A 23,959-nucleotide genomic window follows, 5' to 3' on the forward strand; every position below is an offset into this window, starting at 1 on the left:
AGAGAGAGAGAGATATGCCCAATGGTGTAGTGTCAGCTCCGAATCCAGTGGAGTTTGAAGCAAGCTAGCTCTTCCTTTGAACTTTTCAGCTTTTTAAATAAATAAATTTTCATTTTTGCTGAGTTTTACTTGGTTTTTCTCTATCCCAATGGATAGAGAAACTGAGGCAGAAAAAGCCCATTTCAACTCGGAAAAGTTTTGTAACATGCCTAAGGTTTAAGTTACAGTGTCCCAACTCACTGGCACTAGGACATGGGTCACCTGATTCCCAGTGTGGTGAGGCAGGAAGGAGAAGGACAGGAAAGCCAGTGAGATGGGAAGAGCAAGGAGGAACCGCAGTTGGAGGGGCGCCTTGCAGGCTGGTTGAAGACTCAGGCTGTTTTCAGTACCAGCCTATCATTGGTGCATCGTGTTATCTGCCTATTCTTTAGCTACATCATGATAGTACTAGTGCTTCTTGGGGGAAGATAATTCTAGCATTTCCTGCACCTTGACCATTCATTCAATATACAAATAATTATTGGCCACCAACTATAGATATTATGACATATACTACCTAGATAGTATTCCAGATACTGCAGATAACAGCAGCAAACACAATAGAAAAAAATTATCTCTGCCTTCATAGAGCTAACAATAATTTTACCGGCATTTTTCATGATTTTTTTAATTAAAAATAATTATGTTTTATTAAAAACAGAAACATGTCAAAATGAACATTTAGTGCTACAGACATGCCAGGGTTTGTTTGTGCTAGGTGCTTTTATGTCACCTACTTCACTTAATCCTAATACTATTTCTGTAAGGTAGGCATTTTTATTTGCATCTTATAAAAAAAAATAAAAAACTTATAAAATAAAGTTGGACGAGATTAAGTGACTTGTTGAAGATCACACCGTCTGTAAGTGGCAATCTCGAGTAAGATCTAGCTTTTGCTTTCAAGTACGGTATTTTGCTCACTAAACCACAGCTCTATTTAACTACTATATGACACATGTCTCCACTTTAACAACTTAATGGGCTTACTCAGATCCTGCACAGTCCCTGGTATTATATAACACACGAATAAAGAAACTTATATGAAGCAATTTATTATCTTCTCTTGATCTGAGTATTATTGCTCATTGGGTTAGTATCTAAGATGTGATCTCATATCTGTTTTCTTTTTGAAATCTTGCAATGGTATGTTGGAGTTGGCTTGACCTGCTCGCAAGAGTTGATTGTTCCGTTTTCAGAAATTTTGTTAAGCCTGTTGACTTCATGTTGATAGCTTGAAATTGACGATGGTGGGAGTATTTACATCAGGTAAATTGACAAATCAGGGCTTTTCTGTTGTTTTCCTGGAGAGCCAGTTATTACACATTTACTAGCACACCACTATATTTAAGGCCCATAATCTACTCAATGGGGAAATCTCATAGGAATTACTTTCTTAAATAAATTATTTGAAATACTGGCAGACTTCTCCAACTTGCAAGATTTTCTACTGCTCCCTAAATATATAATAACAATATATAAGGGTACACCATGGATGCATGTAAATTTCTTTCTCAGTGTTCATGGGCCTAAAATGGTCATTATCCCATATGTTCAGGACTATTGGTTTATTAGCTAAAATGCCATGATATACTTGTAATCGGTTGACTGAAGTCCTCCCAAAATTGATGTCCACCCAGAACCTCAGAATGTGACCTTATCTGGAAATGGGGTCTTTGCAGATGTAATTAATCACAACAAAGTCAACTGGATTACGGTGGGACCTAACACAATGACTGGGGTCTTTACAAGAGAAAGGAAAGGGAGATTCAGACACAGAGAGACAGAGGGAATACATGGTAGACAGGCAGAAACTGGAGTGATGCAGCTACAAGCCCAGCAAAATCCCAGAGGATTTTGCCAGCAACCAGGAGAAGCTAGAAAGATGTAAGAAAGGATTCTTCCTTAGAGCCATTAGGGGGAGAAGAGCCCTGCTGACAACTTGATTTTGGACTTCACAGCCTCCAGGACTGTAAGAGAATACATTTCTGTTGCTTTGAACCACCCTGTTTGTGGTAATTTGTTATGGCAACCCTAGGAAACTAATACAATACTGGTACAAATCTGTATACTCGTAAGAGTGTACAAATACAGTGCCTAAGAGAACACAGTTAAGGAAACTAACAAGAATTTAATAAATTCCTTTCTGGCCTGCTGCTACCTGGGAGATTTTCATAAGAAATCATGTGTCACATCTAAAAGTAGGCTTCTGGCATGGCATCTATATTCAATCTCTTACCTTAATAACCCCAGAGAGAAAGAAGGGCACGGTGCAAATAGAGTGCAAGCAATACTAATTAGTGAGGTTGTGCTGAAAACATGATTCCATAACCCAATCAGCAAAGTTGACATTCAGTACTCAGATTAGGGTATGTGTGTATATTAAAATAGAAGCAACTATTTTTTTTTTTTTTTTTAAGCTGAGCCATCCTGCTACCTGTTGGCAGCTCGGCGGCTGCTCAGCTCGGGCTGGACTCGAGCCGCTGTTGCTCAGAGCTCAAACTCTTGAGTGAGCTCTTAACCAACTGAGCCACTTGGCCGGCCCTAGCAACTATTATTTTTAAGTGCTCACTATGTATGGTGCATGAAACAACTCAATTTATACACACATTCTATGAAGTAAGTAGTATTTACTTCAACTTTACATATGCAGAAAGTGAGCATGGCCAGGTTAAGTAACACCGCTACTACGTGACAAAACTAAGAATCAGTATCATGCCCTGCTCTGAACTGACTTCAGAGCCAATGCTTTAAAACCTACAAGTGTGGGCCACAAGCCACCTGAACTTCACCCCAGACCTAGAACCTCTACATGAAGAACCAGAAACCTGTAGCGTTTTTACCTCCTCCCAGGGCTTTAACTAGACCCCTGTTACTCCTTCTCTTGTGCCATGTGTCTCACCCTTTCTTTCAAGTTTTCCATCTCTCTGTGCTGCATGCCAGGAAATTACTTCACATCTCTTTTTCAATTTGATAATTCTTTCTTGTACTATCGCTAATCTTGATTTTAACTCATTTACTGAGTTAAATCATTTCAGTGATTACGATTTTAATTTGGAATCTTGCTTTTTTCTTAACATTAGGTCATAAGCAGTTTTCCGTGCTGTACAGTTTTCATAATTATGTCGTAAAACAGTGGCCTAATAGTCTATTCCATGGTGACACCATGATTTACCTAGTCATTCATCTGTTGCTATATCTTGTCATTATATGACACGAGTCCTTAAGGATTATCATAGAATTATCGTAGAATCCCAAAGTGACTCAGGATGACCCATTGTGCTTTAGTAGGTCTGGAGTGGGGTCCCAGGCATCTCTGTGGTTAGAATATTCTTGGTGATTCTGATGCACACCCACGGTCAAGAACCACAGATTTAAAGGACCCCCACGAGTATAGACAGACCCTTCATATTATGATAATTAGTAGCATCACATAATAGTTCAATGTGTAGACTCTTCAATTAGGCTGCCTAAACTGAAATGTTGGGCTTCACCCCTGAAAGGCTGGGAGCCAGGCTAAGCTTCTTAACTTCTCTAGGCCCCCATTTCCTCACGTGCCTTCCATGAGGCCTCAGAGAGGTACATGTGGACGAGCGGATTCTGATCTGGAACCCCCCTGGGTGTGAGGGAGGAGCCTGAGGCCGCAGGGCAATTTACAGGTACACGTCCAGACCTGCTGACAGGTGGAAAGCGGTTTGTCTGCGGAGGAGGAGGTGTTACACGTTTCGGGGTGTAGTACTTCGGTATATTCTTACCTAATTAAGAAGAATAATCAGTATGTGACTTAATGAGATCCCAATTCCTAAATGGAATGGGGAGATGCTGTATCATCTTCAGGCTGAGACCACAGGGGCTAGAAGAAGCCATCGGAGACTTGCTTCCGAATGAAGAGTGGTCTCAGGAATACAGATGCATTTAAGGAAGAATAGAGGGGAGAAAAATGGGATCGGCTGACAGAGGAAGATCACCAAGTCAGGACCAACAAAAACAAAACTAAAATGCAGGCAACTTGGAAACTCAAGAAGCCTATGGTTCTCCTAATAATGTGTGAGGGTTGTTTCACAGCTATGATCTGTGTTAGCGGTTTCCTCTAATGAGTAGCTTTCTCTAGTTCATAATAAAGAGTAGGAATGCATACAGTGAATTTTTAGGGCTATTTAAAAAAATATATTCTGTAAGGGCCAAATGCAAAACTTCCGAACTACTTGAAATACAAATGATCTAGAAGTCTAGATTGCAGTTCCACATGGGAGTTTTGTCTGCGCCTAGAGCAGAGCCTGACACATGGGCTCAGTGAATATTTGTTAAACGAATTGTTTTCCCTCCTTTGGCTTCGACCATTATTGGCTAATTTCATGCTTAGTCAGCATCCCTATGGAAGAGCAAGGAAGAAAAAGCAGTAAAACCTATTCACCTTTTTTGGCTGTTGACACCAAGTCTTCCCTCTTTTCCATTCTATACCCAAAGTGAGGGGAGGCTTTCCTGGGCTTTGTATGGGACAACCTGAAGTATTTCAACTTGCTTAAAATGGATAAAAAGTGCAAAAATGTAAAATTAAAAAGCACAAAAATAAAAATGAAAAAATTTAAAAGACTATGTGTACACACACACACACACACACACACACACACACACACACCAGTTTTTTACTCAGTTGTCAAAACACTAAAGTGACATGTTCTTTACAGCACTGGTTCTTAACCATGTTTGAATCCTTCCCTTTGAGAATCTGATAAAAAGTTATACTTAAATCCCCAGAAAAACATATATACATATACATAAACATACATATACATTATAAAGTTCTACATATAAATTCAGAAGTCCAAAATCCCTCTGAAACCACCAATAAAGATCCAGACCACAACACCCTTCTCTTCAATACAGTACATAGCACAGGCCTCTGTACATAGGGGATATGGTTAATTCCCCCTATTAACATATGAAAATAACGAACAGCTCAGGAGTGTTGATGGAAATTTTAATAAATGCTATCAACTAGGTTCCATACGCATGCCTAATTGATTATTGGTGATCTTCTTCCCTGTTTTTTAGTAATTGAATCTGATTAAGTTATTCAAAATTGGTATTACGACTAAATCCTTAAAATGGCAGGCCTCCCAAATCAGACAAGTCTATACAAAGGAAAGGGAGGTTATGCAAGGATATGTGATATCCTTAAATGCCATAGCAGATCAGCCAGTCTTCATTTGACCTTGACAGAAAGTTAACATTTAGGGTTTTTAAGTGAGAGGTACCAAGAATAGCGATTAAAAAAAAAAATCAATTGGGCAAAGTGGGGGGAGGCAACAAAAAAGCTGCTGTTGACCTAAACATTTCACCACTTGCCTTCTGTTCAACATAGAACACTCAGGAAAGAAAACATATGTGAGGCCCAGCTTTCAGAAAACATTTGATTAAAAATAGTTACACTTACATCAGCTGTGTTTCAAGTTGTAGTCCATTGCAATTTGTATTTATAACTAAAGAGAAAATAAGAACACCACTGGCAAGCTCTCTGTATTTTAGAATCAAGGTCACTGATGCTCATCTGTTTGGCATGGGATGGGCCACACCAGAGGATGTCACATCAGCTGAGGAATGGGTGCTTTTTCATTCGGGAAGAAATCAAGGGAGGGTTTTTGAAGCCCGAGGAGGCTGTTACTTTTGGCACCTTTCCACCTCTGTGAAGAGGAAGGCAGTTTGATTAATAAAATAAAAAAAAATTCATGCATAACTTTCGGGAAAAAGAGGGAAATGAGCCTTCCCTGGCACTCCTCACTGAGTCAAAAACAGGCAGAGACAAGCTTGGCCTCGAGGAAGGTGCTCATGCTTTTCTGCCAGCCTCAGCCATTAGGAACTCCACGACGAAATTAGAACTGAGGAAATTTTAAAGGGAAACTTTATAGGACAGCATAATAGGCTTTTAAATATTAAACAGCAGGAAAGCTTTTCTTTTAAAAAAGCAAGATGTAAGAGTTAGTCTGCATATTTACTTTCCCTAGATTTCCCCCTGGTTATTATTATTATTTTTTGCTCTAAGAGTCAGGATAAACTCCACATTGTGAATGAATAATTTTATGGAGATAATAAAGAGATAAAGAGGAACCAATAGGGTCAGAGTGAACATGAATCTTCAATGGAGTCCAGTTTTAACTCTTATTTGCCTTGAAAAGGAACCATCATGTGTAACAGAAAATTTGGGTTGAAATCAGTAAAAACATATCAGAGAATGAAAGCTCAGAATAGCGGTTTATCTATGAAAAAGGGAAAAGTGATGGATGGGTGGAACTATACTGTAAGCATGTTTTATCTTAGAAAGGGAGAAAGAGCAGAAGCAAATATGGTAAAATGTTATGTATTAAATCGAGATGGTGGTACATGGTATCTGTTATATCAATTTTTAAGTATTTTGTATGCTTGAAATATTTTATAATTAAAATAATTTTTAAAAAAAGAAAGTGAAGACTTACAAAGCAAGAAAGCTAACTGGGGCTCTCTGACATGAAAGAAACAGAACACTAGATGGTCCAGTAGCCTGAGTTGTAGAAATAATCTCGACATGGGAAGCGATTGTCTAGCCTACCCCCAGCTAATCTGAAATAGGATTTTAAACATGGGACTGAATTTCAGTAGAAAATGGAGGATTTGGGTAGCCTCTTAAAAGTTGATTTTAAAGTGATTTAACTTGAGGTATCATATTGGACAATCAGCAAGAGAGTAACCCAATCAGGTTATATATTTATGTGGTCTGTGAAAGTACAGTTAGGGGTCTGCACCCCCAAACCACAGCCAGCCCCAACAGCTTTCACGTTGGCCCCAACCCTATGCTGCTGCCTGCATATGACTGAGTGTACCAGCCGTGGTTCACAAAGGCTGAACCACCAGCCTTTCTGGGCCTCTCAAGGGAGTGGTGTGCTCTCACAGAGGCATGATGGGAAAAGAGGGCGGGAGGGAGGCTGGAGGAGAGAGAAGAGTAAGAGGCTGTAGGTGGGGAAAAGGCAGAGCCCCTAACATTCTGCTGTAAAGCCTGAACAAATATCCTTTATTAAATATGTAGTGTATGCAAATCTCAGAAATATCATTTCTTTCCAGTAAATGTAAATGCCCTCCCTCTGAAGTCCCTGCAGAATGGATTCTGAGGGTAAGTGGGGGCACTCTCCATTATACCTCCCTCCCCTGGAGGATGAGGATCATTCCACTGATGCCCCCACTGCTCACAGCTGCTGTGCAGGTTCACAGCCTTGACTGAACCCAACTCCACTTTCACTTTCTCTTCTGTAACAGATTTAGCCGAGAGCCAACAGAACTCCTATGTCAACTTTTAGCATGCAGTTATCACAGAATATGGAATATTTAAGACATGGATTTTTTTATTCTCTTTTTTTTTATCTTGCTCCTTAATATCCAAATATGCTCGCTCAGAGATTCTAGAATAAATTATACAATCACCATGATCATCATCTTGCAAATAAGTATCTGCTAATAATCAGGAAAAGTACACATTTGCAAAATAATACACTTAAGCAGCTCCATATATCCCATGTGCTACAGCTTTATAGTCGAAGAGTATGCAAAGGAGAAAGGTTACGGTTGATTCGACACTGCGTCTAGATCAGTGGTTCTCAAGCAGAATGATTTTGTCCCCCAGGGGACATTTGGCAATGTCTGGAGACATGTCTGACTGTCATCACTATAGGGATGTTATTGGCATCTGGTGGGCAGAACACAGGATGCTGCTGAATCTCCTACAGTGCACTGGAAAACACCCACTAGAAAGCGTTTTCTGGCCCAAGCTCAGTGGTGGCAAGTTTGAGAAATGTGATCTGGTTGTATCTGTCCCACTGCTTTCCTTCCCACCTCACAGAGAGATTAGATAACCACTGAAGTACACAAGTACAACTGGAAAATCCTCCTGATGAGAGACACACTGAGAACAGTTCTTTCCTCTGCCTCAATTACAAGGAAAAGGGATTTGAAATCCCTCTGTAAACTGACTAGTCACCCTCAGCTATCGTTATGAAGAGACTATTAAAAGTGGTATTGGGAGAAGAGCTCTGGACAAAGCATCTCATGGTGGTCTCTTTCTCTTCCTCCTGCCCATCCTTCTGATGAAGAGCTTCTAAGATAAATAATATTACTTCCTGTAACTGTTAGAAACAGCAGAGCCATTTAAACGCTCAGTGAATGATGACAGGCTAGAAGAACACTGACAGTTTGTAATAGATTCCCTGAACTGTTCTTCCTTTTTTTATTTTTACAATTGGATTAACTGCTAATGCTTAATAAATATATGTTGAATTAGATTGGGTGAAATAATGAAGCTGTTGCTGAAGTTTAATAATGACCAATTTACACATTTATATTTTGACTTCCTTTATTAGCAGTTGTTTATATATCTGTATTTCCCGCTAAGTATTAAACTCCTTGATACAGAAACTATAATTTGACAAGACTATCTAATGTCCATTAGGTTGTTTCAATTCTAAATTATTTTGTAAATGTAGGGCAGCAACCACTACATGAGAAGGCTGTATAAAGACTGAGCATAAATGGATGTGTAAAGTTTTTTATTAGGTAATAAATTTACAACCATGTTAATGCCATGTATTTGTTAGTATCAAGAATTGTTAGCCAGCCAAAAAAAGACCAGAGCAATAGAAGTAAATAGTTCATGAAAATACTATACTTTATATTTTTTGTTCAGAGGCAGTCCAGAAAAAACTCGCAGTTTTTCTCTCAATGTTAATTTTTCAGTGATTATAATCAGTGTCAATGCTGATAACATGTATCTTTCAATTATGCTTATCACAAGTACAAACACATGAACACATACAATATTTATCTACTGATACACGGACACATGTGTTAAAAAGGTAAGTGCTGGATTTGACTTCCTAATATCCGGGTACGCTTTGCCCCCCGAGCTTCTCTCTCCCTTGTTTCCAGAGTTATAATTCTCTGCCCCTTATTTCACCACTGTCCTCCCATGGTCCTGTCACCCATGTCCCTGTCCCCAGCACCTCAAATTGTATCCATTCCGTGTGAGATTTCAATGAGCAATAGTCTGCTGTAGGATAAAGAGCCACCAGTTTTGTGAGAAAGGCACGTTAATTCTTTTCTCTGAGCCTCAATTTCCTCAGAGGCATTCCACGTTCTACCTACCAGGGTTGTTATGAGGATTAGAAGCGGTGATGTATGTAGAGCACTTGGCACATCTTTGGTGCCTAGTAAGTGCTAACTCCCTTGATAATTGCCGAGCCTCTTTCCTCATCCAGACTCTAAAGCACTGAGACCATAAGACTGCCGTTTCCTTCTCTGGGCTAAACCCACCATATTTACCCTACCTAATGGCCTTGAATGAGAAAAACATCTTTCATGCCGCATAGAGCTAGGAGGATTAAAATGTAAATATGATTGGTAGGACTGATGACTATACAACATGGGTGGGTTTTACTCAAAAGGTAAGGCATATCATCATAGTATTTTGTCTTTTGTTTGGGATCAGGGAGAAGAAATTAGAAAGGCCGAGGCCAGAAGTGGGGTATAAGGAGAGTGAGGAAATAAAAAGCAAGCCTGGAAAAACAGACCATTTCCTTGGCATTACGATTCTACTGAGGGTCTGCCCTGTCGCCCTTCACCTAGTCACAAACACAAACCACCAAAAAGACTGAGGCCAAACGTATGTCATATCCTAAGGGGCACACACACCTTAGTGGGAACCGAGTTGATAACCTTTCACTATAGCCTTGAATTATTGAACAAATACACATTTTTATAAACAACGTTAACTGCAATTGTGGACTGGATTATCTGCAAAACAATTACCAATCAGTCTGTGAACCATGACACCATGGAGTATGAAAATAAAACAAAACTCAGATTAACTCAGAGAAAGGTATTCTCCTTAAATGAACAAACAGAAAAAGATGTAAACAGCTTGACCAAGCGCACCACAGGCATGTTATGAAGCAGTATATTCCAAGGACCACCACACATGGGTGTACATTTGCTAAAGCAGAGGCCATACCATACTCCCAGGCTCTCTGAGGGGCACTTATATATGCGTATATTTTCTCATTTAATCTCTAAGAGACTCTGTGAAGTACATACCACCAATCTTTCTGCATCTTATACATTAGCGTACTGAGGTTTAGAAGTGTTGGACAACTTCATCAAAGCCACATAGATAGTAACAGTGCATCTGAATTCATGACCTACAACACTATGCTCTATGATCCATACACTCAGTCATCTGTTTCGTTTTTCACTAAATTTCTAAAGAGCTGAAACGGAGCACTTCTTCCAAAGACTTATTAAAGTTTCAAGAAGTATACAATTATAAAAACCCTTTAAGGTGACCGAGAAATAATAAAAGTTCGTTAGCTAATGTTGAAATAATATCTACTAAATGGATATATTCACGGAGTTTTAAAATCTGCCACTTCTATTGCTAAGTGACAAATTTCTATTTAAAAATGATAATAATCCTGTGATTATTTCAGCTTAGGGGCAAAAGCAAACTGTATTCATTTAAAGCAGTTCTTCACCTTTGTTGCTAGGAAACCAAAATTCACATAGAAAGATGTCACTAACTTACTTTGACCTGAGGGTAGGACTTCTTGTTCTTTTCACTGGATGCTCCAGGGAGTCCACCATGGGAAGGGCCTTCACAGACATAACGGAAACGAAACCCTCTCTGCAGAGGCAAACACAGAGCCAACAAGTCTGAGAAATACTCATAAAAATGATCGGGACAGCTACATACAAATTTTTCATTCTTGTCTGTATTAGATGACAGAGGAAAAACAAGAAATATGTGAAAGAGGACTGTGTAAATGAGAACCACTTTTCCCATAATCTTACTGTGGACACTGAGATTAACTGATAATTTGCATACCGAGCTGTAGTTTGAAAGCCAGGTCCCTAACCCTGTGGGAACTCTCCTGCCGTGCACACCGGGGAGTTAACTGCCAGGAGTTAGTTTGAGCCTAGGACTCCACGTGCTACAGCTTGTTTGAATCAAGTGCTTCCTCATCTCAGATTGCTGCCGCCAAGCTCTGAACTTGGCCATATTACTTGAAGTTATGCTTCATTAGCTCTTACTTAAAGGAATCCCTTTATCTACTCTGATTACAGCTGGCTCAGGAGGGAACACAGCAATGTCTTGTTAGATACAGCACATCAGCGCTGTAGAACACATCGTAAACTAGGCTCCACATTTGGCCAGCTTTGTTTGCTCACCAGTTTCAGAAGACTTTTGATTTCATGATGATTGATATTATCAAGCTCAAGCTCCATACATGATCTGACCAGAATGAATGCCAAACCAGACAGTCCCTTTAAATATTATTAACTCAAGAATTTTATAAATGTAGTAAACTGATGAAGAGCTGGGTTCAAGTCTTTACTATGGGAACTACGGTGGGCTGGTAAATCCTAAACCCCATGTTTTCTTTTTTAATCCATACAAGATTAGGCTAGACTACCTTAAAGGTCTGTCCCAGTTCTAACATTTTATGGTTTACAAAGCTAACAATTATAATTTGTACACAAAGAATAAAACACGGACAATTTTGAGAACGGATCTCATTATCACATTAAGTGAACTTTCAGTATTTCTCCTGAATGACTCAACTTTATAATGATGTCAATCAATCTGCAGTAGTGTTAGTAGTTTATAGTTACACAGTTGCTAACCAGACAGTTTTCCTTTTTCCAAATTCACCTTTGGGGGAAAAGAGTATGCTAGGATACTTCAAGTAACATCCTCACCTTTCACTTATGTTTACTGTGGGACTGACTTCATGGAAACAGTGCTAGGTCACTAAGCCACCAGGGGCTCTGCATACCCTCTACTTGCTGGCGGGGCTTCTGCCCTGCACACTCTGCAACTGTGGAGCTAGGAAACACAAAGGTTTTAACAGCTCTGAGCTCATCAACCAATGTAAAATGTCTGCCCTCCTTAGATTGCACTACATTTCATGATTCCTCATGTAGGGGTCTTGGGAAATAAACAGTCTCTGAGTGGTCCAAGGGCCTTGCACGACTTTAAATTTTTGGCATCTGGAACTGTCCCTATACTCTCTGAGATCATCCTCATTTGCAAAGAGGATTAACACTAAAACATGCTCCCATAAAGCATGTTTCTCTTATTTGCAAAGAGGATTAACACTAAAACATGCTCTCATAAAGCATGTTTCATGGGATGAGTAAGGCAGGAAGTAAATTCTCTAGTATAGGGAGTTCCTCAAGTCACACATGGGTCTATAGTGTGTGATTAACTCATCAAAGCAGGACCTAGAACAGCTCTCGCATAGAGCTTAGGAGATTCCAAACCTAAATCCTAGTGAAGCCTTCTGAGGTGAGGTAGTCCTTTAGGGCAATTCTTCTGTTTTGACTCTCACAAAATTCAAACTAAAAAATAAGTTACAAATTCAGCTCTATCCCTTTTGTAAACAAAGGCTGTTGGCTCATTTTTAATAATTACATGAAATTTCTAAAAAGCATTGGCATGTGCAACAGTTAGCCTCCAGAACTGGCTAACAATAAAGGTAGGAATTTACCGGAATGGCACTCAATTTAAATACAATGTCAGTTTTTAAGCAGTATTAGATAATTAGCGGTAAATATTATGCAATAGAACTGGATATTTTAAAGATTAGTAGTCTATGCTATGACTCATCGTTGTCAGACCCAGGGGAAACTGTGGCAAAGAGACCCCAAAGGAAAAGGAACATTTTTCTAACTTTTATTTTTAAAATTGAATAAAGTGATTCATTATTTTAATCACAAAATTCCTCTAGGACAGTTGGAAAAATATATACATGTATCCTTTTATATCTTACTGGGAGTGGTATCAAATAGAATATGGGTAAAGAGACATGTCTTAATAGCTTGCTTAAATTTGAAAAACAATAGATAGTTTTCACGGTTGTATAAGAGTACATAAAGTTCTAAAGGAATTTTAACCTGAGGACGGAAATTGATTATTATTTTTAGGAAGATATGATGTCTTCAAATGTATAGTCTAGATGAATTTCTGATTCTAAATTTTTGAGATTAAAGGTTTGCCAGTCCACAGCCATTCATCTCAGTAACTCCATTTGCTCAAAATGAGTCATCAACCTCAAAGGAAAGGGTATATCCATCCGGTCAGAAAGTTCTGACTTAAATACAACCTTCTTACTTTCACTGGAGTCAGACATCAGAATAACTTCAGTTTGGTAAACAGACACACTGTTTTACTCAGATGAGCTTTTACCCCTCCACATATGGCGAATTCAATTTTGAATTTTGGAACTACATTAGTCTTCAGGTAAATTGTAAATGTCGATTTTTCCTTATAACTGTTAGGCTCCTAAGAAGAAATTGCATTTACAATTCTCATTGTAGTGCTATGCTTATGAAAATGGATAACTGAAAAACATACTTTGTCTGGTATGCAGATGAATAATTTTTAGTTGATTTCTCAGTTTCATGGATTACCCAGATCTTATAAGCTAGAAAATTTTCCAGGAGGCCACTGCATAGAATTTTAGGGATGAAGGTTTATTGGGAGGGTCTTTGAGAGAATTGGTGACCTTCTGTGAGAAGTCACTGCTATGGAATTGGACATGAGCAAAGGAAAGTCATGTTGGCGTCAGCCCGTGAAGTCAGGGTGTGCCACCTACAAGCAACTAGAACAATGCCCCAAAGTATCATGTGGCATTCCAGTCCCCACACCAAAAACTTTTCTCTAAGTTCAACTTTATAAGGATAATCTATTTGGTCATAGTTAAAATATTTATACCCTTTAAATATTGACCAAATATCATGCCACGATGATAGCATCCACAATACATGTTTTAAGTTCTTGACTTAGTTAGCATTTGTTAAATGCTACACAACGTAAAAATGCTACACTCACTAGCCTGAGCTACTGAAAACATGTAGGAAAGGCCCTGGGTAACGTCACTCCACGAGAGCAGGTATACACACCCTCAGTCTCACTCCAATTTGGTGGGTGCATCCATTCAGAGATTTCCTGACTCTGTCCTCATTCTGTACAGCAGTAAGCATACCATTACTTCTGCCCCCTAATAACTGAAATCTACAGGCAGATAGTAAAGATTCTCTTTCCTCCTCTTTCATCACTGGTCCTATGCAATTTCCAGTAAATATGATCCACAGAGTTGGGGCATGGTGAAGAGGCCACTTAAATTCCCAAGGAGCCTCTACAGAATCCAGTGGTATGAGGAAGGGCCTGAGAAAATAAAAGGCTCTTCTCTTAACCCCAAAGAGGCTGAGTTTCTAAAGCCAATGCCAGAAGGAAGAGAACTCAACTGTCCGTTCTAATACTATTACCTCCCACTTAGTGGCTTAAGGTACACATTCCTAAGACAAAACAGAAAAGGCTGGCGCTACTAAAGGTAGGAGGAAGGCTAAGGTGTACTGGGTATGCATGGACACGACTGGTGGATGTAACGGTACGTGAGCTGCATGTGTGTGTATTTCTGTAGGAATGAGGATGAATGGAGAGTGCCTATGCCTTGCCTGGGAGTGGCTGTTAAGCAAAGTTAGTAGAGATAGTAAGATACCAAGGATCGATAATTAATGGAGTCTTACAGAACTACATACTGAGGTTCAAGACAGTTTGAAAAATGACTAAGAGAAATGTAAAATGGACGAATGAAGTTGTTACATAATTTGGCAGGTTGTTGGCCTTCTAGATAAACTACCTCCTTCAAAAATTCATTTACTATTATTTGGTGCTTGAGATTAATATTATTAGACTTATGGATCTAACATTTAAAGAGAAAGTCCCACCCCTTTAATCTTACCTGTTTAGGTTGCTCTAATATTTGAAGGTATGGGCCATCTGCTAAAAACAAAAACAACAAACAAAAACCAAAAGAATGTGAGGCTTCTTCAATTTGGTATAAAATATAAAGCAAGTAAAAAACTGAAATTATGTTTTTAAAAAGAGGTTTCAATTAAATTTTTAGCTAAAATTCCACAAGGATATAGTTTATCTTCCTTATTTAAATATTAAATTTGTCCTTATTGTAACAGTTTTACACCTTTCGAGGACCACAATAAATAAACACTTCTTGAATGGTGATGGTACATTATTGTGTAACCCAACAAAAGGCCTGATGTTTGGCAAAGATTAAGACGTTAATAGCCTTCACAATCTTGTATACTAACAAAGCATTATCTTTTGCCTGCACATCATTAGATCCTGACTTCCATTCCTCAGAGAGAATGTGCTTAATGTGAAATTACAAAAGACTGAGCTGGTGCCTACATGTGTGAAATACACAGATAATGGTCTCAGGCTGTCTGCTTGTCCTTATACTGTAAGTTTTTGGTTCTTGCCCTTACTTGATTCTATAAGCACTGCCTTCATTCCCTAACTGGCTACCTTGTTCCCCCTCTCTCCCAAATTTAATTTGGTCTATCTGACATGGTAGACTTTTCTTATTAATCCATACCTTTTGATGTTTGTATACAATTTTTGAATACTGTGCTCTGATATAACTCTATTCTTAAAAAGCACAAGCTATAAAATCCTGAAAATAATTTAACTGAAGATAGGTGCATGCCAATTAATTATTATAAAAACATAATGAAAACTAGAAGCTTAATCCATATTGCGATTATATCTGACTTTGGAAATTCAAAGGAAAATCAGAACTTCTGATAGTATATATACAAATTTATTCAATATGAGAAAGTCCCTAAGCTCCCCAGCTGGTTTTATGTCAACAGTTTAATAACCCATAGCTCTGCAATAAATAAAAGTATATGGTGTTTCTCACTTCTTTGTAAATTTAAAAGCTTGGTACTAAAAAAATTCTAGGAGAATGCTTCTGTGTCCATTTCAGTCTTCACTGTCTTTTAGCCAGAAGTTCAAGACCTATTATTTTAGATAAATAAATTTATGAAGAACTACACACCTTCAAGTTGACATTATAAACTACTAATTTAAGAGAGAAATTATTTTTATCTTTTCAGTATTATGATGAATCAGCATAAGGCTAGAGAACTGTAGGAAACAAAAGTATAATTATTTCCTGTTATTATTCAAGAAATTTACAGGAAGGTCAGTTGAAAAATGACTGAATTTGAAGTGGAACATACACAAGAAAGGAAATATGGGGAGTGACTGGCCAAGGTGGTATAATTTAGGTAAATGATCTCTCTTTGTTTGTATGAAATTCATCCCTGGACATTTTAAACTACTTTTATAAAGGAAACTGCAATTTAAAAATTCTAAAACATGGCTAGAATTTAATTTTTTATAAGGAAATAAAACCAATTAAAAATAGAAATATTTTCACACTACTAACATGTAACTTGTATGACAATGTAACAAATATAGTCATAAAAAAAACATTCCCTCCAGAATTCTAAATGAACATGTCAAGAAGAGAGGCCTCTAAGAAAGCAACATTTGGATGTCATGGAAAATATAGGGGAGATGAAGTAGGGTTACATTAAACTTCAAGTCTCTCACTTATTATTGGCTCTTCTAAAAATACTTGAAGTTTTGCTATTATTTTTGCTGTATGATTAAATATCCTAATATGTGGAATTCCAAGGTTTGGAAATTTTATTAGTGAAATGGGGCCCTTTTTCTCTTTCAGGAAACACACTCAAAAGTTAAAAATCAACTGAAAATTAGATTTGATATACATATATTTGTTTTAATGACAGTTTTCTTTTGGTCACATTTCTACTCCATGAAGTGACATCCCACTATATAGAGAAGTTTAAATTACAGCATAATGTTAATAGACTTAACAGTTGTACTATAGCCCATAGAGTTTTCAACAAGTAGAACTTCTAATGGTTTTAGATTTCAAGAAACATATAAGATAAAACAGTCCATGAGAAAATTACAAGTTAATATTGGTTTACGTAATCATCCCATCCCTTCAAAATGCTACAAAATAAAACAGCATACACCTTGGATTATAAAAACTGCACCATGCCACTGCATCAGAGAGGGGAAAGTACAATAAAAACGATGAGCTAGTAACTGGAAAATAAAATTTTGAGGTATAATTTTTAAAGTCTTTCTAATATTATGGCAAAATAATTTCTACCATGTGAAGCTCTGACCCCAGAATATTGACTGAGATGGTCCTTTTGATAATCTTATTCCTAGCTCTACAAACTTGATGAAATAAAGACATTATGAAAGTGTCTGCCTCAGGAATCTGTTTGGTATTTACAAGGCACTAAATGGAAATGTGTATGTTTTGTGAGGGCAGAACCAAGTTCTTCTGTTTTCAGTAAAGCATTAATACTAAGAAAAATACTTTGATCCCCAGAATTAAAAGTTCACAGGAAACACAGAAGCTACCAAGACATTTACTTGTTCTTCACAGGAAGCTGACCTAGAGCTCAAATTGGACAGCAGTTCATGAGATCTCAGATACGGTAGCCTACAAAATATGTTTTGTGGGGTAAAGAGAAAATGGCCTCAGCAACCCAACTTTTGCCAATGAAGGTGAAGGCATAGCAGATTTTTTTTTTCCCCTTCCATGAACTTCTAGAAATAATGAAGATAAAAATGCAGAAAAACATTCTGATCTAAAAAATGAAAAGCAAGTACCAGAGTAACAATAACAGTTTTAAATGAGAATGATACACATTGGATAAAGTCCTCCAATGAGAACAAGCAAGTCCATGGTAAATCAAAGAGCTGATGTCCACTTCAGTGATTACAAAACTCCAGGTTTCATCTACAACTTCCATCATGTACTCACACTGCTTTTGAACATCTCTTAAATCCCGCTGGTGATGTGAGGAGCACAGAAAAAGAACCATCACACCGAACTTACATACACGTCAATAAATAAAAAGAGACTAAATTTGTTGGTTTTTAAAATCACTCATGTGAGATTAAACAATTTGTGGATGGCAATAATTAATACAGTCATATTAGAAAGATGATTATCATGAGTTTTCTCCAATTTGTCAGAATGCAAAGCTAAGAGCTTTTTAAAAAGATGATTTTTATCCACTTTGTTTCCCCAGTGCCTGGCATATACAATAGGCACTCAGATAAGTGTTTTTAGAGTAGATCTGAGGAGTGCAGACTGCCTGCTTCTGGGACAAAGCAAGGAGGAGTTAAAGAGAATCTAGAGATGTTAAGATTGGGTGAAAAGGAAAATCTTCATACTGAGTGAAGACATTCCTTCTGAGCTGTCTAGCAGGAATCAATGACAATTCTAAGTCATACAACACATAATTGAGGTGAAACATTTCTGTGGAAATATATTTCAAGAAAGTATATTAAAAGGTTGGTTTTTAGAACATAAATCACCATTTCCTCCCTAGGTAGTCACTGACTTTCTAAAAGAGACTATTAGCAAATCTTGAATTTATATAAAAGTGAAAGCAAAACAACAGGGCAATAGGAGCGAGGGGTATTCTTACCTGTCGTCAGTGACATCTCTGGTTGAAATAATTCTGGATTAAATATTGTATGATTCAAAGGATCCAAATGAAACATCTGTAACAAAGACAATTTAAATTGTCAATCATTATTTTTCCAACATTGTATTAAACATTTGAAATTGCTACACCTAAAACACAATTACAGAACCCAAACCTAAAGCCAAAACCAAAAAATCCGAAAATATTTCAAGTCAGGATTTTTAAAAATGCCTTCATGAGACCTAGCTAAATCCTCATGTATATGGAACTTTCCATAAAGTTGGGCTGTGTTTATGTGACAAAGGGATTTGAGAAGAATGACCTAGCTATAAACTCCACAGGGGCAGCTTAACTAGTGTATCTTCAGGGCCTAGTATATGATTATCACACAGTGGATATTTAATCAATATTCGTTGAATAAATAATTTGAATCTTGTACTCCCTTAGAAATATAAGCATAAGAATTTAATCTTAGAAATCTATATTTCTTTTATGATGGGAAATAGACCCCTACTCTAGCCATCTAACTTCAAGGCCTGAAAGAATTAAGACAGCAGCCCTGGAACAATTTACAGAAAAACTGAAACCACGACTTATAGTCTAAGGAGCAGATAACTGAACGCTGAGCTCCCTCACTTTTTTTTTTTTAAACTTTATTTACCTAGCACAATGCAAAATACCTGGAATGTAGCGGGTGTGGTGGGCTGAATAAAAGTTCCCCCAAAGACGACCACATCCTAATCCCCAGAGCCTGTGAATACTATCCCATATAGCAAAAGGGACTTACAGACATTATTAAAGTAATAATACAGAGATGGGGAGATTATCTTGGATTATCCAGATGGGCCTGATAAGTGGGATACAGGATATCAAAGTGAATAATCAGAAATGTGACAATGGAAGCAAGAGGTTGGAATGTTTAAAGGGGACATAAACCAAGGAACACAGGCAGCCCGTGGAAGCCCCAAAAGGCAAGGAAATGAAAGTTTCCAGAGGAAAGCAGCCCTGTGAACACCCTGATTTTAGACTTCAGACTTCCGATTATAAGAGTACACATTTGTGTTGTTTTAAGATACTAAATTTGAGGTAATTTGTTATAACACACAACAGAAAACCAATACAATGGGCATGCAATATATTTTGATGAAATTATATATTCTATCTTGATATATTACTAATAATTACTTATCCCAAGGGGAAATTTTTCTTTCTACTTAGTTCATTCAGGACTTTAAATTCATATTTCTGAGCTTGGTAATTGTTTCAACCTACGTAAGTCATCTGTTTGAAATGTCCGTGGACAGCATAGAAACCAACCATATTTCAGTTTTTATGATATGCTAGTGTGTTGGAGCTGCTATTTAAAACAAAAACAACAACACAAGTATATTACTGGAAATTCTTGGGTAACTAAGAACCTAGATGCATAGTTAAGTCAAGAGTAACAAACACAGTGTTTAAATAAAGAACACTTCACGTCCAGTCGTGAGGTATGCAAATTTTCAACTGAGGAATAATAAATGTGCTCCACTTCACTGCTTAGGAGTCAAGTTCATCTACACTTTTCATTGTTTGCTGAAAAGGAAATATAGGAATGAAAAAACATGTTGTTGTGAAAATGGGCCCCACCTTACAGAGTATTGACAGAGCAGAGAGTCTCAGAGCAGAAGAGATGACCCAGCAGAAAAAAAACCTCTTTCCTACGGTCCTGCCGGTGGCAAAAATGACGAGGTTAGAGGGCAGGAGCACTGATCTGAGGAGAGGGACACACAATCCATTTCAGACAAAGAGCAAGATGTGCTGTGCTGCAGCTTGCATTGTATATTAGGTCAAGTGTGGAGAGCAAATTCCAGAAGGCACTACAACACTAAGGCAGTCTCACTGAGGACGTGTAAACTTCAGGAAATATATACCATTAGGCTTGAGGCAAGAAAGCCCACTCCCAGGACCTTTCCCGTCAAAAATGGAAGTATCAGAACATGCCCCACCTGTTTGTTGCTGATGATCACAAAAATGCCCACATAAGCAAAACTTTCGAAATGAATGTTTTTAGCAGATTTTACTGTTGTGTGGCATAAAGGGCTATCTCTTGTTGATAAGATTTCCTGCATATAAACAGGAAAGCATCGTCTAAAACCCAGAAGAAACAACTCTAAGGCTGGTTAGGCTTTGACTTTAATTGTGAGAGACAGCACATTAAAAGCGAAAGGTAAAACACAGGTTTTTGATAATATGAGTAGACAAATGTCTTTCATGCTATAACTAAAAAAAAATGTTCCTAGATTTATCCTATCTCACCATTTTTACAATAAAGTTCAAAAGGAGCATCTGAATGTGAAAAGTTATGTGTACTCATTCTTTCTGAATCAATCAGAACTTTGTCAAGAGTAATGACTGCTAGAGAAGTCTATTTTATTTAAGGAAGCACTACTAGATCCCTTAGAAAGTATTTTGCTTTGGGTTTTATTTTTCTGACTGATTTTTTGCATGTGTGAATTTGGAAAATCCATTTTTTTTTTAGGTGGTTGCCACTAAAGATGAAGTATGACATGATTACAAACCTTGGCCCAGGGTGTCCTGGTAGCTCATGTCCCCTCTCCTAGTCTAGCAGGCTCCATATTTCAAATCTCAGTTTACAGAGACTTCCTCTGGAAAGCCCTCCATAACCCTGTTCTCCCCACAGGCAGCTGGGAGTCATCTCTCTGACATTCTGGTGCAGGCTGCTGCTACAGTATTTACCACATATGAAACTATCTATGTTGCTATCCCTCTTAGTAGAATGGCAGCGTCTGAAATTAGGGTCTATACGACTATTTTCATTTCCCTCCTTAGCCTGGGTTCTGCTACATAGGAATGCCTCAATAAATACCTGATAAATGAATAAACCTCGGAAGTTTACATACTTCTTAAAAATCATTATATTAAAATTTTATATTGGCACTGTAATTACCCTAGTATCTAACACTTGCTTTCAAATGCTTCATTATTTGTATTATATATACCGTGTTTCCCCAAAAATAAGACCTAACTGGAAAATAAGCCCTAGCATGATTTTTCAGGATGCTCGTAATATAAGCCCTACCCCAAATATAAGCCACAGTAAAGACTGTCAGCCAGACATGACTGTTTGAATAAATGTAGATTTTTGTACATAAATAAATGAATAATATAGATTGTTGGAGCAAAAATTAATATAAGACCCAGTCTGATTTTCGGGGAAATGCGGTATATATAATATATATTACATATGTATTCTATACAAATATAAAAAATATAGAGAGCAAAGCAAAATATTAATAATGAACAAAGGCTTGTTGGGCTATTAAACATTTCTATAGGCTTGACATTTTTCCAAGTAAAAAAGTAGGAGTAAAAGAAAAAAAGGACACCGGTATCTTTTCGTCACTGCTAATAAAATTATAATGAACCGTTTATGCTCCCAAAACACATTCATTGCCTATTAAGTCTTTTCATCACCCCTGTTAATGTGGGGTTAGCAGTCCATATTTTACGTTGTGGACTTACATCTCACTTTACTTTGCAAAGGAGAAAAGTGAGGATGATGGGAGCAAATTCCTCAGGTTTTAAGAGCTCATCAGCAGCAGCTGGCATTTACATAAAGATCTTCAAATTCCAAGTCCCAAAGGCCTTTGAACTACACCGATCTGCCTCCTCATTAGATGGCTTTTAAACATTTTGTGTCCCGCAAAAAAGATAATGTTCCAGTCCTAACCCCTAATACCTGTGAATGTGACTTTACTTAGAAATAGGGTCTCTGCAGATGTGATCAAGTTAAGATGAAGTCATACTGAAGGCTGGGACCTAACTCCAATGATTGGTGCCTTTATAAGAGAAAAGAGAGGGAAATTTGGATACAGAGAAACAGGGGAGATACAGGGAAGAAGGCCATGAGCTGGAGTGAGGCAACTACTGGTCAAGGAATGCCAAGGATTGCCAGCAACCCCCAGAAGCCAGGGGGAGAAGCAGGGAAAAGATTCTCCCTGGGAATTTCCGGAAGTAACAAACCCTGTCATCATCCTGACTTTGGACTTCTAGCTTCCAGAACTGTGAGAGGATATCTTTCTGTTGTTTTAAGCCACCTGGTTTGTGGTGATTTGTTACAGCAGCCCTAGGACCCTTGTACGGTAGTTATCATTTGACCTGTAGCATACATAATTTTTGTGCAACAATGTGTTAGAGCAGGGTTTAAGTTACTCATTTTATAAGACATGGCCTCTCTGACCTTACATGGAGGGACAGGAAAACCGCAAAAACAATTTAAAAGAAATTTTTACCAATTTTAGAGTTTGCCTGATAATTACTATTGTTACCTCTGTAGATTTAAAAATATGAATACACTTACAAAAAAATTATCAGTGAGATGATATAATTATAATACTTACTTGTTCATGCCCTCCTAAATATGGATTGTCTTCTGCCATTCTGGAGCTGTATATCAAAACAAAACATAAGCAAACTGTAAGACTGAAATGAACCTTAAAATTTCCATCATGTATGAGTGAACTGTATTATTCCAGTAAGACTAACTATAACCCTTCTTTAAAGACCTTAGGAGGAAGACAGTAGTTCTTCTTTGGAATCTAACAGCAGAAAGATTGCATAATAAAAGAATTACCACTTGCATATAATCCGAAACCCTTATGTCAAGCTCATAACAGTGTCCTGGAGTTTGGTACAACTAATCTTCATCCTCCGTATAAAAATCATGCATATTTGGATTCTTAGTGGCCATTTCTTTCTGTCACTACTTATACTTCAAGGATGCACAGTCTTAGCTCTTCGTGTAGATTATTTTCTAAACCTTCATGAATACTGTGATGGTCCTAGACCTGTCTTCAAGCTTTCTACATGCCGCTGGAGTTGAGAAGCCATGAGGGGGCCATTCTGCTGTCTAAAGGGCCTGGTCAGTGCATGACGGCACAGTGTGCTGTGCTCTGTCCCCAGTGTATCCCACTGCAGCAGGACATTTCCTGCCATTGTCAAAATGGTACAGCAGTTTCCTCTTATCCGCGGTTTCATTTTCCGTGGTTTCAGGTCCAAGTCAGAAAATGTTAAATGGAAAATTCCAGAAATAAATAATTCATAAGTTTTAAACTGTGCACCTTTCTGAGTAGTGTGATGAAATCTCCTGCCATCCTACACCATCCTGCCTGGGGTGTGAGTCATCCCTTCGTCCACTGTCTCCATGTTATTTATATACTACACTTGCCTGTTAGTCACTTGGTAGCCGTTTTGGTTACCAGCGCGACTGTCCCAGCTTTGCAGTGCTTGTGTTCCAGTAACTCTTATTTTACTTAATAATGGCCCCGAGGCGCAAGAGTAGTGATGCTGGCAATTTGGATAAGCCAAAGAGAAGCCATAAAGTACTTCCTTTTTTTTTTTAAGATTTTTTTATTGGGGAATTGGGGGGATGGGAACAGTGCTGGGGAATTGGGGGAAGGGGAACAGACAAGTTGCTGTTGTTTTGTTC

General features: G+C 37.9%; 1 protein-coding gene across 2 annotated transcripts in view; it reads right to left on the reverse strand.

Moving 5' to 3' along the window:
- The window catches only part of NFKB1 (nuclear factor kappa B subunit 1), a 96,213-nt gene extending 73,301 nt beyond the window's left edge, over positions 1–22,912 (reverse strand). Inside the window, exons 1-4 of one of the 2 annotated variants that reach the window (XM_019625887.1) lie at positions 22,872–22,912; positions 18,469–18,544; positions 14,859–14,896; positions 10,637–10,735 (exon numbers count right to left, since the gene is read on the reverse strand). In XM_019625887.1, coding sequence (XP_019481432.1) covers positions 10,637–10,735; positions 14,859–14,896; positions 18,469–18,544; positions 22,872–22,910 — 252 coding nt within the window. In that variant the 5' untranslated portion in view covers positions 22,911–22,912. Of the gene's footprint in view, positions 1–10,636; positions 10,736–14,858; positions 14,900–18,468; positions 18,545–22,871 lie in introns of both variants that reach the window. The other variant, XM_019625886.1, reaches the window with a different exon arrangement.
- Positions 22,913–23,959: the final 1,047 nt, after the last annotated feature.

The sequence above is a fragment of the Hipposideros armiger genome, unplaced genomic scaffold (assembly GCF_001890085.2).
Source record: "Hipposideros armiger isolate ML-2016 unplaced genomic scaffold, ASM189008v1 scaffold_641, whole genome shotgun sequence".
NCBI classification, from domain to species: domain Eukaryota; kingdom Metazoa; phylum Chordata; class Mammalia; order Chiroptera; family Hipposideridae; genus Hipposideros; species Hipposideros armiger.